Source organism: Littorina saxatilis, linkage group LG4 (assembly GCF_037325665.1).
Source record: "Littorina saxatilis isolate snail1 linkage group LG4, US_GU_Lsax_2.0, whole genome shotgun sequence".
NCBI lineage: Eukaryota > Metazoa > Mollusca > Gastropoda > Littorinimorpha > Littorinidae > Littorina > Littorina saxatilis.
In genome coordinates, this window is record NC_090248.1 from 16,344,154 (window position 1) to 16,361,212 (window position 17,059).

At 42.1% G+C, this 17,059-nt stretch overlaps 1 protein-coding gene and 1 long non-coding RNA gene across 4 annotated transcripts in view; one reads left to right on the plus strand and one right to left on the minus strand.

Annotated features, from left to right (window-relative positions):
- LOC138964089 (ankyrin repeat domain-containing protein 26-like) overlaps window positions 1-17,059 on the plus strand; it is a 609,546-nt gene that overhangs the window by 438,134 nt on the left and 154,353 nt on the right. For all 3 annotated transcript variants that reach the window (XM_070335976.1, XM_070335974.1, XM_070335975.1), the window contains exon 45: window positions 2,681-2,830. In XM_070335976.1, the coding sequence (XP_070192077.1) occupies window positions 2,681-2,830 (150 nt within the window). The remainder of the gene's footprint in view (window positions 1-2,680; window positions 2,831-17,059) is intronic.
- On the minus strand, window positions 14,283-17,000 carry LOC138964104 (uncharacterized). The gene is made up of 3 exons (XR_011455017.1): window positions 16,894-17,000; window positions 15,179-15,225; window positions 14,283-14,505 (listed from the first exon to the last, which is right to left on the minus strand). It is a non-coding gene; the product is annotated as an uncharacterized lncRNA (long non-coding RNA).

Below are 17,059 nucleotides of genomic sequence, written 5' to 3' on the forward strand. Positions count from 1 at the left end.
CGCGGGTCCGCTATTGCGCGGTGACTATTTGTCATTCAACCAATCTCTCACAGTATAACAGAAATACCCAAAGCCAAGAGACGCGGCCTAGAGAATACTGTGCTGACAATCATTCAAACGTGTTCCAAGTCGGTTTCATGGTAAAGACTATTATTATTAAACAACAAAAGAAAATAAAGAGGTGTCACAGAAAGGGGGAAAGAACCATTTCTTATTCCACAAAATTACTTTTGCAATCCCAACATTCAAAGCATCGAGCTCAGAAATACTACCTTATAAATCTCAGGTGGTCATAATATAATACCAACAAATAAACTGACAAACAAAATGTTGACATTGCATTTATTCCAACCTTGAAAATAAATTCAGAACATCCTGAAATCATCTTTCGTCTTCTCAAAGAAAAAACCCCGAACTAAAGTAAGTTGGAATAACAAAAATAATGCATGAGTAAATGCTATAGTCACTTTTCGCATTTTCCAAAGACCTGGACAAAAGAAACCAAGAACACCTGTTCTCTACCTCATTATGAAAAAAAACACCAAACATATTACATTAAAAAAGTAACTTGGAATAACAAAAATAATGCATGAGTAAATGCCAGTCACTTTTCGCATTTTCCAAAGACCTGGACAAAAGAAAACCAAGAACACCTGTTCTCTAACTCATTATGAAAAAAACAAAAATATATTACATTAAAAAAACAACTTAATTCTTAAACAAAAAAAATTAAACCTTAAATTTAGCTTAAACAATAAAGCAACCAACACAAAGAGCTTGCTAATAAAACAATTTCATCTTATTCCTTGTCGGTTCCTGATTCCAAAAACATATAGATATGATATGTTTGGATTAAAAACACGCTCAGAAAGTTTAAACGAAGAGAGGTACAGAAAAGCGTGCTATGCAGTAAACCACTACCGCGCTAAACAGGCTCGTTAATTTCACTGCCTTTTGCACGAGCGGCGGACTACGGTCATTGTGAAAAAATGCAGTGCGTTCAGTTTCATTCTGTGAGTTCCACAGCTTGACTAAATGTAGTAATTTCGCCTTACACGACTTGTTTTTTCTGTAAGAGAGAGAGAGAGAGAGGATTTGTCCTTCGCGGGGGGTATGCAGTGCCTTGGCATTGCACTTCTACTTAATTGTTATTGTTCTTCAATACCTTACTCTCCAATGAGAAAGTGCAAGTACAACAGAAAGTGGATTTTCCAAGAAATCAGTAACACCCCCACGGAACGGCGTGGTCAGCTGCACCCAGCGCGTGGTTGGCACATGAACGGTGGGTTTCTCCAGACTATGCTTTGAAACTTATGTTTTTTTGGCGCACTTTGTATTGAATATTCTCATTTTCGAGACTTCCATTCACATGACTGTGCATGTGCTTGTTACATGAATAAGTTGCGTATCAATAGAGTAATTACAAAATGTATGGTTGAGTGTCATGAAATGAACACTGTCACCACATTTAAACTCGGAATTTTGTCATTACTGGCAACAGACTGGCTTGTTTAAGTACTCGAATGTGCTATTTTATGTATCCCTGATAGCTGATTAAGTTTACAAGGGTTAGTGTTGTGTAGATTTTACACAGTTTGTAAATCAAATCTAAAGTCTGGGTTTTTGCTGGAGGCTGCGCGCCGTGTGCAGACCCGGCTGTAGTACATTCCTGGGGGGGGGGGTTCTGGGGAGTGCACGGTAGGCCCCGTCACATTGGCAACTATTCCGCTTCTTCTTAGGTCGCGCAATAGCGGACCCGCGCAATAGCAGACCCGCGCAATAACGGACCCGCGCAAGAGCAGACCCGCGCAATAGCGGACCCGCGCAATAGCAGACCCGCGCAATAGCGGGCCGACCCCCCCAGTTGGACAAGTACCAAAATTCAAACATCCTGACAGCTTTCTGTGCAGCCTTGTAATTTTTTCTTTATGAATCGGCAGCCAAGCGATCACGTCTGCAATGATTGTGAGCTAGTCCGATGTGCACACTTTCCAAAGAAAAGGCCAGCGCCATATCGAGCAGACACTGCACAAAATGTACATCAGAGCTAATTTTTGACTGTGATATATACTGTCAGACTCGCCTGCTTAACTCAACGTAATCGCATACAATAAAATCGCCTCATTTTTACCATAAACACCACGATGAGAGTTATTACAGAACATGGTCATTATTTACAGCAAATTTGCTAATTTTGTGTTATCAAGAAATTGTCTAGTTTAATGTTTTTCCGAATGTGCATATTATTTTCTAAAATGAGCCCATTTTACACCGGAACAATAAGATGATGAACGCCAGTTGATAAGACCGGGTCTTCAACCTTTCTGGTAGATGCATCATGTCTGTTACAAGACATGCCAACTGTATTTACCCAGTCCAATCCTTCCAGCCCTTTTTAATGTTTGAAATTTGGCGCTGCTGCAAATAGGCAAGAAATGATGCATACAAGAAATTGACTGTTCTTCCCCAAGATCTGCAATTTTTCATAGAATTACAGATAATGGTTTGAAAAGTAAATAAATACCCAGAAGAAACCAAAATTAGTATTTGAGCTGCCATTTTGTAATAAGATGCAATAATTGATTAAATATATTTTACCAGTTTTCTACAGGTACACATTTTTATCTCTCATACTATCCTACTGCTTTGTGTATCTGTGCAATTGGTGGTGGTGTAACAGGACTCGGGTGTGAATGTCTCAACACATGGTGATGGCTCTGATCACTACGCAGAATTTAAGCGTCAAGTTTCCACAGAGGGTGGTAAAGTGTCTACACCTCGTGGAGACTCCAACAGTCATCAACATAACCACTATCACCATATCTTTAAGGTACTGGCTGCTCCCAGTGTTAACTTGCATGTGTGTTGTTTTCCTGGTGTTTTTCTCATCACTGGATAAGAGCACTTTTCCTCACTGACTATAGCTAAAAATGGGAGTCACAGTGTGGGTAAATGGAAAATCATCATGCACTTGGATTAAATTACATATCTTATCCCGACTCACATATAGCATTAACCTCTGGTTTAAGTGCCGAGACGCTGAACTACGCTTCACCCCTTAAGGGGAAGTAACCCTAAAAAAGAACAGCCCAGAACCCGCAAGCTGGGTCACAGGTCAAGGCCATACCGTCACGTGACTGATCACGCGAGACCGCCGCCGCCATGTTGGAAATACCTCACTCTTTCCTCAGCGGTCCTAGCGCTAGGACGTTGTTCTCTCGAGCTACGCATTTTGGCTTTCAGCCTGCTGCCTGGTTGGCAGTTTATCTTCACCCCGGTTCTTCTTCACGGTCTCTGCTTCTACGGCTGTATTGGTGAGATCGTTCTTTGTTTGTTTTACTTGAATTTTTGCCTTGTGTCCGTCAACTTTGTTGTTGTTGTTCTACTCTCTGTGAGTTGTTTCCAACATGGCGGACAAAGAGAAGAAAAAGCCTAATAATCGACAGTTAGTTGCTGATTCTTCCCCTGCTAGCAGTCAGATAAAAGATAAACCCAAAGGGACAACGGTTACGCTTGTAAAACCGGTGTCTAATGCTTCGCTTTCGGTTGATATTGTTGACCCAGCAAGCCCTACCATGCCCGTTCTAAAGAATCTAAAAGCAGGAGTAGGGCTCGTTCAGCTAAGCCTAAGAAGAGTGATAAGCAAGATTTCTCTTCCCTTTTCTCTTCTTTCTCCTCGCAAATGAATACCATGTTTTCTCAACAGCAGCAGCTTGCCGCCGACTTACAGGCTACGCGAGATGAGTTGCGTTCGCTGCCTAAGGGTGTTGGCGATGTTTCTTCACTTTCCCGCATCCGGTTTCCTCCTTCGGCCACAGTCATGTCAGCGGACTTGCGGGCGGAAGAACTGGCGCACGCCACCTTTGGAGAGATGGTCCCTCGGGACACTGTTGCTTCTGCACAGCAGGCACTCTCCTCAGGTACGTTGGGTTCGCCGGTAGCCAGGCTCTTTGGCGAAAGCGTTCCGCATAGACCGCAACTAGTAGCTCCCCCGCCTCTACATAGGTCAGGGAGTGAAAGTTCGACATACCTGGGGCAAACGACTCACACGAAGCGGAGCTCATGGGGTGTTGACGCGGGAATGCAATCGATGTTACATGGGTTCGCCGGTAGCCAGGCTCTTTGGCGAAAGCGTTCCGCATAGACCGCAACTAGTAGCTCCCCCGCGTCTACATAGGTCAGGGAGTGAAAGTTCGACATACCCGGGGCATACGACTCACACGAAGCGGAGCTCACGGGATGTTGACGCGGGAATGCAATCGATGTTACATTGATCTGGAGACCAAGGTGCACACGGGCTGTCTATGACTTCCCCCGTTGGTGTACTTGCGTCACCACTTCCGCCTGGGCAGGAAGTTGGCTCCATGCAGGCTCTGCACCGAAGTTCTACTTCCGGTTTGCAGTCAGCCTCGCTTCCGGTTGATCATGTCCAAGACTCGGCGAGTCACGCGGACTTTTCGACTCATACGGAAGCGGAGTCGGAGCTCGACGATCATCTCTCATTCAATGATGACGACGTTGAGTTCCAATTACCGTCAAAGCTGAAGCCAACCTTAGCTATTGCAGCACAGGTCGCTTACAATATTTTCCTGACGGCGTTGTTTCATAGGCTGGACTTGTCTTACCCCCGCCATCAGCGGTGGGTGACTTCCGGCCAGCACCAACATCAGCTGAAGATTTTCAGTTCTCTGAGTTGAGAAGAGATTTCCTTGGCCATTGGTTCTGGCCACTGAGGTTGCTTCTAGTTATTTGCGGAAGGGGTGACGACTGCTTCTCATCTTGCAGCTCCGCCACCTTCTGCATTTGGCACATTGCCGGCTACCTCCGGTTCTGCTTCGCGGTTTCGGGTCGTGGTAGCGTTCTTTCTTTACCGGTTCCGCACAGCATGGCTGCACGGTGTTCCGGTACTGGGGGACAATCTTTTCCGGCTTCGGCCAATGATGGTTCTGGGAACGATGACTCTTTGCCAGTAGACTTCCAATGTCAACCCTTTGGGTTTCAGGTCGTTGGTGGCATTGGTACCCAGTCTCTCACTTCCGATTTTGCTTTGGCTGTTACGGCGAGTGAAGAATCGTATGCATTAGCATGAGCTCGCACCACCACGGTGTTGCGGGTGCTTCTGCACTGGGGTTTTTGGCTACTTCTGGTTCGTCTTCCGACGTTCCAGTTAATCGTAGCACTTTGTTCTTTCCTGTCCGCAACTTCCAACGTCAGCCCTTTGGGGTTCTAGGTCGTTGGGGGCAGTGATGCCTTGTATCTTACGTCCTGTTCCGCTTCGGCTGTCTCGGATGGTAAGGGTTTTGTACGTGATGGCATCTATGATACGGCTTGCGTCGGTCCCCGCGTCTGACTTTTGGTCTTTCATCGATGAACAGACTAGGTCTGGTTTTTCGGCCAAACTCAGGGTTACTCTCGATTTGGCAGCAAAATTTATTCCAGATTTTTTCTTGAAGACACTTCGTCTTTGGAATCTTTTGACAGGTTGGCTTCCTGGTTTCCAGTATGCCGTCCAGTCGTTCTTTGTTTTCTGTTTTGGCTTTGTTGCGTAGTCATTTGCCTACAAGCAGACTGACCTACGGGCACTACGGCTTTTAGCCATTTTGTTCATGCCTCTCCAGGCTTCGGCCATTGTGTTTTCCGCACGTTCGGTTGCTGACGTACAACCAGAATCGCGGCTTCCTCGTACTATCTCCATCTGCTCATGCATGGACTGGAGAGGATAACTTGTGGTCAGTTTGGACTTATCGTTTTCCGTTTCGCTGAGCACACAGATATCTTTTTATCACGAAACTTTTTTTTTTTTTTGGATTACTACGAGTCTGATCAGCATTCTACTTAGGTAGAAAGTGGATGACAGACTTTATTTGAGTAGAGAGACGGTCATTCACGACAGCTGTCGGCCTTTGGGTGCACTCTTTTTTGGCCTCTTTAGGAGGTCGTTCGGTCTTTCTTTTAACTACTTCTGTTTTGGCAAGAAGTGTTTAAAGTCAGTTTGTGGGCAACAGGACTGCCGGTGTTGGCACTCTTGTCTAACTTACTCGACGGGTAATGACGGTCCAGTTCATAGCCATGGTCTTTCTTTGGCTTTTTCTGTCACACCCCATGAGGGTTATGAGGCCTTGTCTTTCTTAGACTTGGACTCTTAACGCAGGAAGCAGGACTGCGTCATACACTCGGCCTTGCTTGGATAGACACTCAAAGCAGGTCATGCACCGGCAGTAGCCTACTTTTGGCTAATTCGTTTGGGTCAAGCTGGGTTCACAGCTTGGTTCTTTGGTGGGTGGTTGTCCCTTATGGTTTAGGAACTTCAGGGACACTTATGCTCTATCTTGAGGGTTTTTTCCTCGTCAATGAGGGCTTGATATCTTGTACTCAGGTATCACTCGTTTATCGGGAGGAGATCGGTCACGTCTTTCTTGAGCTGACGTCTATCTCCTAGGCCGGAGCGGCTTCACGCCTTCCCGAGGTCTCACATACTTTGACATTATGTTTTAACGCTAGCCTACAGGGTTCGTCCTAATCAGTTTTGAGTGGACAGCCTTAGGCACTGATCGTTCCATGCTCGGCAACAGCAAGCGCCCACTTTGACGCTAGCTTCCTTCCTTGTCGATTAAATTTTTCATAGCTGCTTGCTAGTAAAAATTAAGTTAAGACTTTTGCCGCTTTTGCTTTAGCCGCATTGGTTTGTTGATGAGCAATCTCGGTTCATTTTTGACTCACATGCGAAACAAAAGTGAGTCTATGTACTCACCCGAGTCGTCCGTCCGTCCGTCCGTCCGTCCGGACATCCGTCCGTCCGGAAAACTTTAACGTTGGATATTTCTTGGACACTATTCAGTCTATCAGTACCAAATTTGGCAAGATGGTGTATGATGACAAGGCCACAAAAAACATACATAGCATCTTGACCTTGCTTCAAGGTCAAGGTCGCAGGGGCCATAAATGTTGCCTAAAAAACAGCTATTTTTCACATTTTTCACATTTTCTCTGAAGTTTTTGAGATTGAATACCTCACCTATATATGATATATAGGGCAAAGTAAGCCCCATCTTTTGATACCAGTTTGGTTTACCTTGCTTCAAGGTCAAGGTCACAGGAGCTCTTCAAAGTTGGATTGTATACATATTTTGAAGTGACCTTGACCCTGAACTATGGAAGATAACTGTTTCAAACTTAAAAATTATGTGGGGCACATGTTATGCTTTCATCATGAGACACATTTGGTCACATATGATCAAGGTCAAGGTCACTTTGACCCTTATGAAATGTGACCAAAATAAGGTAGTGAACCACTAAAAGTGACCATATCTCATGGTAGAAAGAGCCAATAAGCACCATTGTACTTCCTATGTCTTGAATTAACAGCTTTGTGTTGCATGACCTTGGATGACCTTGACCTTGGGTCAAGGTCACATGTATTTTGGTAGGAAAAATGTGTAAAGCATGTGAGTCGTATGGGCTTTGCCCTTCTTGTTTGATGAGAGGTTGCAGTCTCGCCGATCTACAAATTATTTCCTTTGTTTACGGTTTTAAGACGTTCTTTCGACTCTTCTTTGTAAAGAGTCTAGTAAGGCCAGATGGTTGTTTGTCTTGCATCTATCCATTGAGCAGGGGACAGGTGTTTGCCTCTGGTTCATTACGAACATTAGGGTCTACCTCATGGGACTATGGTGCTGTGGTTTACTCAAGCCATAATCCGTTAGTGCTTCACTCCTCGGAGGGTGTTTCACTTGTGGTCATTTGGAACTCTTTGTTCTATTCAAGCGGGAGACGCACAGGTTCATTTTGTTTTACTCGCTCGCATCGGAAGACATGTCTTGTTGTCTTCCGAACTTTCTCAGCTCTCTTTTGAGTTAGGACTGTCTTCCTGGTCTTGCTGATTGCAAGAGATTGTTCACTCTTTTCGTCAGCCACGATGAAGACAGGTCAGTGAGGTTGGCGCTCTTTCCGGTTTCTGGAAGACGTAACTCACGAATCTTAAGGTTTTTCACTCAGGTCTCAACAGACTTTATCTAATTTGACCTTATCTGGTGGTTTTTTACTATCATTAGCAATCTATGAGTGGTTGCAACCAAAAAAAACAAAAAAAACAAAAAAAAGTTCAGGAGGATGCTAAGAGGTTCCACGAACTTTTGTTGTTGACGGAAGACGATGTTTCATTAGTCTGGAGAAACGTCGTCAGTACTAGACAGGACATTTATCTTTTTACGCCCAGCGTGAAAAGGGCCCTGTCTTCAAGCCTTTTGTCTTTTGATTATCAGTCCCAGCTTGGGATTTCTTCTTCTTTTAGAGCTCTTTTGTTAAGAGACATAGAATTTTGAGACATGCAAGCCTTTCTTTTATAGGAAGGCTCGTATACTCTTTTTTGTCGGTGCTCACTTCTCCTTGATGGGGCAGTGATTTACGTACTTTTTGGGTCTCACGCAAGATATTGAGTATTTTGAACATACTCGTCTGGCATGGCTCATTTTGGAGTGCCAGACCAGTTCTTTGCTTCTTTCGTTTTGGACGGATAGAATCAAATTTTTGCAAAGAAGCACTGGCTAGATGGGCTTTCACACTCATTAAACAAGCTTATGAGTGTGGCAGTCAAATGAGGGGGGGGAGCGTTCTGTCCTTCCTCGAGTTCGCCTAGAACTCGTGGGGCCTGAGCTTGGGCTCTTTTATTCGGCGGTTCTGCGACCAGGCAAATCTCGATCGGCCTCACATGGGTGTTTTGGACGTTTTTTAGGACATCTTTCTTTACTACTTTTGGCGGGTTTTCTAATACCCGCTGGGATGGTAGTGGTTGCTTACCAGTCATGGTTGAAGCAGGCCGGATTCTTACCAGAAATAAGTGAGTTTCACTGAGAATCTGTTTACTCGTCAGGATGGGACCAACACTCTTCCGGCTATGGTAGCCGCAGGGCAGGTTCTCTCCAACTTGTAGAGTAAGTTTCTTCCCCACCACCTACATTAGCAATCTGCTATATGTGAGTCGGGATAAGATATGTATTTTAACCCAATGCCCCCTGACAAAAAAATGGCAGGATGCCTTCTAAATCCTGAGCAAAGGGAAACTACTCCGCACAACATGCATACATACAAAACAAAACAATTCATATAAAATCATAGAGTACTCACATTTATATAGAAGATGGCAGAATAACTCGAGAATACACTATAGTTTCATATGCAAGTATGTTCTGTCCACTTCCGATGTAATAAATGTTGTTTAAAAAAAAATCCAGCAAGTGTTCTTCAAAAACGTCCAACGTGTCAGCCTTCAGTCCTCATTTACACCAATATATGTTGAAAACTCCCAGAAAAATCCTCCCGAAAGTCCTGTTGTCGAATAACAACACCCAGATCGATGTCAAGACTCATCCCCTTTCACCTCTTCAAGTAGAAAACCTTCGAAAGGCATGTCAGAATCGTCATCTGAGTTCCCCATGATCGAACACCATACTTCCAAACCTTCGTTCAACGCAATTTTGTCAGAAAAAAAAAATCTCAAACTTTGAAAATTCACAGCTAACACACTATTGCATCGATTCAAACTCTGCAAACGCTAGAATGAAGCAGCCGGAAGGAAGTGCATTAATCACATCCGGTCGCAAGGCCTTATGGGTAAGGCTCAAAGCGAAAGTGAAAGTAGGTGACCAAGTGTTTAGCGGGCCATGCGGGGCGTTTCAGGGATTTCATAGGGCACTTCCAGCGGGCCATGCCGGGCGGTTCAGGGGGCATTGGGTTTTAATCGAAAATTTTAAGAGTAAATTTTGATTTGATTAATATACTTACCCGACTCACATCGTTAATACCCTCCCGCCTACCCCGCTCTAATTTACCCTAAAAATGAACGTTTCGCTTCGTTCGAGTGAGGTATTTCCAACATGGCGGCGGCGGTCTCGCGTGATCAGTCACGTGACGGTATGGCCTTGACCTGTGACCCAGCTTGCGGGTTCTGGGCTGTTCTTTTTTAGGGTTACTTCCCCTTAAGGGGTGAAGCGTAGTTCAGCGTCTCGGCACTTAAACCAGAGGTTAATGCTATATGTGAGTCGGGTAAGTATATTAATCAAATCAAAATTTACTCTTAAAATTTTCGATTTCTGTTTGTTGTATAGGCTCATAGGATTAGTCAAAGTTCACTTCCACTGCACAAGCCCACCACTGAGAGTTGAAAGTGCAGATGTACAGGAGGATGAATAATAAATTTAGGTGCCAAAATGCTTGTAGTAGGGAGGTTGACAGTTTAAAATCAGATTATCCTTAACAACAAATCTGTTCTACAAGCTCGTACTTACATGGTGGTCTCAGTGTGTTGCATTTGCGGTGACAGCATGTGTAGAAGGTCAAGATGTTGAATTTTTAAGTTGGTGAACTTTAACACCTTCACTCTGTGTGCCATTAGGAATAAACTAGTAATTTACACATCATTTTTGACTTTTCTGAGTAATCAGTGAGTCTTAGTAATGAGCAGTATATGGATGGCCGGAGGTGGACAAAAAACATTCATATTATCTTGGATGTTTTTTAAGCTAGAGCTTTGAAACTTTGCATATACTTCTAGGGTTTGATGATTTCCCGACATGATCCCAGTTTGGTTGACCCTCTGCAAATGTGGGGTCACAGCGGGGTCATGTTTGATGCATGAAAACTTAACGTTAAAGTTATCTCGGATGTTTTTGAAGCTAGACCTTTGAAACTTTGCACACTGCTAGGGTTTGATGATCATCCGACATGATCCCAGTTTGGTTGACCCTCCGCAAATTTTGGGGTCACAGCGGGGTCATGTTCGATTCAAAAAAACTTGACGTTGACATTATCTCAGGTGTTTTTGAAGCTTATTAAGTGCTTTGAAACTTTGCACACTACAAGGGTTTTGATAATCTGCCGATATGACCCATGTTTGGTCAAAGTTTAGCGTCACAGCTGGGTCATGTTCATAAAACCTTTAAGTTGAGGTTTTCTCGATGGGCGCAGTGGCCTAGTGGATAAGACATGGGCCTCCTAATTATTCACGACTTTCCGACCTTGACATTGTAGTTAGGGTCATGTGGGCGTCGGCATTATTGTCCAATCAGAAATAATTAATGATCATCTCCAAAGTGTGTTCCGGTCACAGAATTCTGTGGTTCCGGTCCAGAACGCAAAACAGTTTGCGCGTAAAAGGTTGGTAACAAGAAAAAGAGAACGTGGTTTGACAACTAAAGGGCATTTTGACCGGCTCGCACTACAGCATCGTTCAAATGTGGGAGAACGACACATCTGACAAATAGCCTGTGGTTACCAACATGAGAAACTGGGGATATGAATCGTAATCCGTATGTAAGTTTGAAGCGGCCCTGACGCTGTTTGTACGTCAATCCGGAGAGAAGCTATCGTACTAGGCCTTAGCCATTTCGTCAAGTTCCACTCCCAGTGTGCCGACTACGGCCCTCCCCCCGCCAAACTGCCACCCCCGGTGGCAGGGAAAGCGGCCTAAGGAGACTGCAGGGCAAGTTCGATTTTGCTAGCTAAAAATAAATGTTCTACTACCTTGTCAGTCTAGATCTGGAACTCATGAAACAGCACTATTCAAATCGCAATTTTTTTCCCATAAAGTGAGCTGGTGTTTTTCTTGATCTAAGCATCGACCAAATTCCTAAATCTGTTATTAAGTTTGTTGAAAATCAAAGTGTTCGTTTTTTGTTTGTTCGCGTGTCTGGTTTTTGTTTAGTCGATTAGCTTACACGATGTGTGGCTTTTTATTTTGTAAGGGTGGTTTAATAGCATGTATAAAATGAGACCTAGACCACATACGCCATGAAAGTAGAGTTCCCCGTTCAGTACCAAGATTGCCAGTATTAAATATTCAGACAACCTTTGGATGAATGTGTGGGGCTGTGGTGTTGCAGTGGTAGATTGTTTGCACGGGTATGTAGGTAGGTACGTGTACATTTGTGTGCTTTTGTGCAGGCATTTGTGTGTGAAGCAGGAACATGCAACATTTTTGACAAACATCAGGGTTTTGTGTGTGTGTGTGTGTGTGTGTGTGTGTGTGTGTGTGTGTGTGTGTGTGTGTGTGTGTGTGTGTGTGTGTGTGTGTGATAAAACCAACTGAGCTTACATCCAGCACAAAAAGCTTTAGCTCTACTTCACCAGTCAAAGACACAAACGCATTGCTTTATTCAGCTTTTGACACATATATTCACTCGATCAGAATCGAACCCTCTTCATGAATATTTTATTTCAGAAAAAATAACATTGATTCTACACAACAAATGGTATTGCTATATGCTATGAACGATGAAGAATAGCAACCGAGACAGGTGAGGCATCAAGTTTCTCAGCCTTTTATCAAGCCCTTATGTTGCATACATGTCATTTGTTTTTTTTATCTCCTGATAACTGACCAGAAAGGTACAAACATCGACTCTGCAACTACTTCGTAAACGTCTCGATCGCTAATACACCAGAACTTGATACAGTATGCAACACTAATGGCTTGATTACCTGTTTCATTGAAACGGAAGAAGGAATTAAAAGACCATAATGTAACTGAGAGGAACCGATGTATTCAAGTTCAGAACGAAGAAGTTTCTGCCTCAGAGCCTGTATCTCATGCTATGGAGCCACTAGAAGAGAAATGTCTGTTGTAGTTTGACCCAACAGACAGAGAAGACAAGGGGGGTAATCTGTCGACAGCAGTTGTATTGCTGGTTTATATTTGATCTTACAAACCATTCTTATTAACTTGTATAATTAGTGTATCGCTTCAGTAAACATTCATTCCCGCAGTGGGGGGGCACTGCGGTTATGAAATTAAAGGCCCCTCCTGTTTTTGGAACCGCAGGAGCTTTCTAGTTTGCTGTTAGGTAGATTTTTGGTTCCTCTTTCCTGTCATGCTCTCTTTTTCTTCATGAATTCTTTTCTTTTTTCTGCCTTCTTGCTCATTCACCTGTATTTTTTCCAAAAATCTCTTCTCTTGCCGCTTGTCTCGCGATTCATGTATAGTTTAATCTGTTAGTGTTCTGATGTAAGTCCAGCAGTAGATAGGTTAAGCCTATTTTAACATACTGGAAACTGGTAATCTTCCAGTAGGTATTAATTTAGTTTTACTAAAGCCTGCTGGGACACAAGTAATGGGTTAGTGCATTTGTAAACAGGAATCGCTTGACAAGTGGCCCCCTTCATCCCCCCCTTCCTCGTCCTGATATGGCTCTGCGTAGTCGGCTGGACGTTAAGCAACAAATAAACAAACAAACAAAAGTAAACATTCATCTATTTTGAAGATTACGTAATTTTCTAAAAATCAAACAAATCGCAATTCAATATTTCACGCAAATTTTACTAATCCGCAAACAATTTTGCATGAACAAGTGTTATGTTAGGGAGAGAGTACGAGTGTGTAGTTAGATATATTTTGAGTGGATCGAGTAGCTGAAATGCTTTAGCCTTATACACATTATGTTATTGAACTGCTTAGCGGAGATTTCCAGATCAATTATACAGCGGTGAAAGACTGGTCTCTAGTACGGTCTATACATACAAAATATAAAAATAAAGGCACAGAATATGAAAGAAGATTGTGGAGTAGGTTGCTTTCTATCTTACTGCTCTAAATTAGCAAGAGGCAAGCTTTACAATGCTATTCACACCAGGATGCAAAGCATTCAGTGCTAAAGCTCTCAAATTGTATAGGCGTAGATAAATATGTCCACCAAAATACCCGTGTGACCTGGAATAATAGGCCGTGAAAGGTGGATGCAGCGCCTAAAGGCAGTCGATCTACTGGCCGATGTGAATGCGTGATATATTGTGTAAAAAATTCCATCTCACACGGCATTAATAGGTAACATGCGCCTTGAGTCGCCTTGTGTGGTGAGATACGTGCGCGATATAAATCCTCGTAAATAAATAAATAAAATAAAATAAATCACAAGACAAACACACTTCTTGGGGCTACAAGAAATGTTATAATTGGACACATTTTTGTAAACATTTTTTATTGCCTCCCTTGAATAAAACTTAAAAAAAAAATATTCTGAGAAAAAAAATTATACTTAAAAGCAATGCTATCAAGAAATAGGTAGAAAACCCGTGTAGATACCTTTATTCTTGAGACATTTTATTTTTGGAGGATTGTCACTATGCAATTTTACAGATTTAAAGAAAAAAAGAAGCTTCAAATGATCTCCCTTGAACAAACACTTCTTGTTACAATTTGTTTTTTACTATGTGATAGTTTTAAGGGTATATAGAAGAACAATAAAGAAAAAATGCTGCAAACTGACTTAGACGTATTTACAATTTAATTAAACAAAATGTTTCAAATTATCTGATAATGAAATTCTACATTAAAATTAAAGCAGATCTAGGGACTTGTGCACATGCGCGAAAGTCGCACCCAACATAAAACATAAGAAACTATGATCTGCATCTCTTGTTATGATGATAATGGCACCTGTCGACCGACTTGCACGCCATATATATGTTTTACTGTGCGCTCTGCATGTCAATGGTCTTTCTCTGGGTGACTCGATTCTGAGGAGATAAAGAAAATGCATTTAGTGCAAGCAGTACATAATGACAACACAAGTACAATTACTTAAAGTAACTGCTAGTTTCAGAGTATTTGGTTAAAGGCCCACCCCAACGTGTTTGCCTCAATATCGCAGATTTGGTCAGGGCATTTCACATAATTAAGACAAAAAATGTTAACAATGTTTTGAATTGTGTTTTTTTTTTAAATCAAGGAATATTTGTGTGTGAAGCTTCCAAGCCCTAGCTTCAGAAACGTCCAAAAAAAGCTCAATAATTGATTTTGTTGTGCCTAGTGATAGCTATCCAACCGAGTGGCCGAGCACAAGTGAATCCTTTGAATCTCCTGAATGCTTGATTCTGCAATGCCATTGTGGAGTTAGTAGCTATATGCGAGTGTGTAGTGCCTGTTGGGTCGGGGGGAGGGGGGGTATTGAATCATCTGATCATAAAGTAAGACTTCATTGTGATGTGCAGAGATTTAGTCAGGTACACAAAATTGCTATGCTATCACAGAATTAGATGTTCTATCCTCTATAATTATGGGATACACAACTACATCAAATTTATGGTTGGGTTTTCGCAAGTCAGCAACATGTTTTGAAGTTCTCATTGGGTAATCACGGCTGACATCAAACACATAAAAGGTGGGAAAAACATAAATTAATGAACTCACCTTCCCTGCATTGTGACACTGGCCATATGGGTCAGCCGAAGTAGCTCCTGCACATATTTAATCAACTATTCATCTTATTAACATGTTAGGATCACGCTTTTTTGGAGCATATCAGACTGGAAAGTTTCTCAAGGCTTGCACAATTCAAGAGCTTGCCTATCCCCAATAAATAAAAAAAAAAACCACACCAAACATTTACTATTTTAGTATGCAAGTATTTTCAGGGTCTCAAGGTTTTATTGTGAAGTCTGTTCCTCTGGGGTCATGGAGAAACAAATTACAAATTAGAACATACACAACAAATTCCAAACAATTTAGGTCACACCATAACATAACTCACAAACAAACAACAGCAATACGATAATTAGTCTGCAAATGCCTAAACGTCGTTCACACTAGGTATACAGAAATAAAGAACCACATTCAGGCAGGTTTGACAAGTATATAGACCATTACAGCTGCTGATCCAGATCAAATGACATGGTTTCCCCTTACTCTGTGATTGTAATCATAATTATTGTTTATGAATGACTTCGGTTTTTGTAAGTAAATCTCTCGTTGTAATTACTGGTAAATGCATTATCCCAATTAAGACATGCTCATAATCTAACCTGGGTAAACTTCATTCAAGGTTGTTGTTTTTTAACTGGCCAAGAAATTATAAGCATTCCTCAATTATGTTCCTGTCAGACTCAATGAGCTAATCTTGTAAAAAGAAGGAAAAAGAGGTAACATCTTATAATATTCTCACGCGAATTATAACTAATCAGAAAACTAGTATTTGGTTAAAAAAAACCTCAAACTGAAAATAAAGGCATGCAACATTAACCTTGCTGTCTTGTGATAACCCTTACCATCAATTATTCTGTTTCATTTCCATCTTAACAGGCTTTAAGCACCTCTCTGGAAGCCAAAAGAACACTTTAAATCCCCCCCCCCCCCACATCCCCTACCACCCCCCTCCCCCCCTAAATGAACTAATGAAACCTTAAGACAAAAAACACCCATACATCATCAACATCAGAACCACCAAAAACACCCCCCCCCCCCCCCCTCCCACATACCAAATTACACCTGAAGATAAAAACACTTCAAAACAACTCCAACAATGTAAAGCTGTAATAACTTTCAGTATTGGCGTTAACCGGTAATTACCGGTATTTTACCGGTTGAAACGAGACAATACTGGAACAAAATTGGCTGCCGGTATGACCTACCGGTTGATTTTTAGAACTACCGGGTTATTTTCGCTGGCAAAACTATAAAAGCTGTACTCTGAGTTGGACTCTTACTGGTTCCAATGACCAGCCTACCGTTTTTGTGTGGATTGTTTGGTTCATAAAAGTTTGCGTACCGGTTTGAAAAAAGTAATAGCGCCATCACTGACTTTATTTGAATTTCTCATTGTCATAATTTACAGTAAACATTGCTGTGCATATTTTAAAAAAAATCAATGCCTGAGTCTCCAGTCACCTGTTGACCTTGTACTTACTTAATTGAAGCTTTTCAGTTTAAGAGGCTGTTCAAGAAACTGTTTCTCTGATCACATGATCAAAATTCAAATACAGAATAAACCAATTTTGTTTCTATTTCTTCAATAATAAGTTGAACATCTTCATATGTAATTGCAACAATTTACAGAGTTTCTGAATAAATGCTGCAAGAAAAACCAACAGAATGAACTGTTTGTAAATATTCTAATATACCTTATTTACCTTATGACATGTGTGGTACAGTAGCTGCTAAAACGTCCTCAGTCTGCATAAATTAGGTGACAGCCCTGATGTAGACTGAAAAAAAAGTTCCTTTGTCAGTATCTTGTGTATGCAGGGCCGGACTAGGCAAATATAGGAGGGGGGGGGGGGGGGGGGTTGGCAGAGG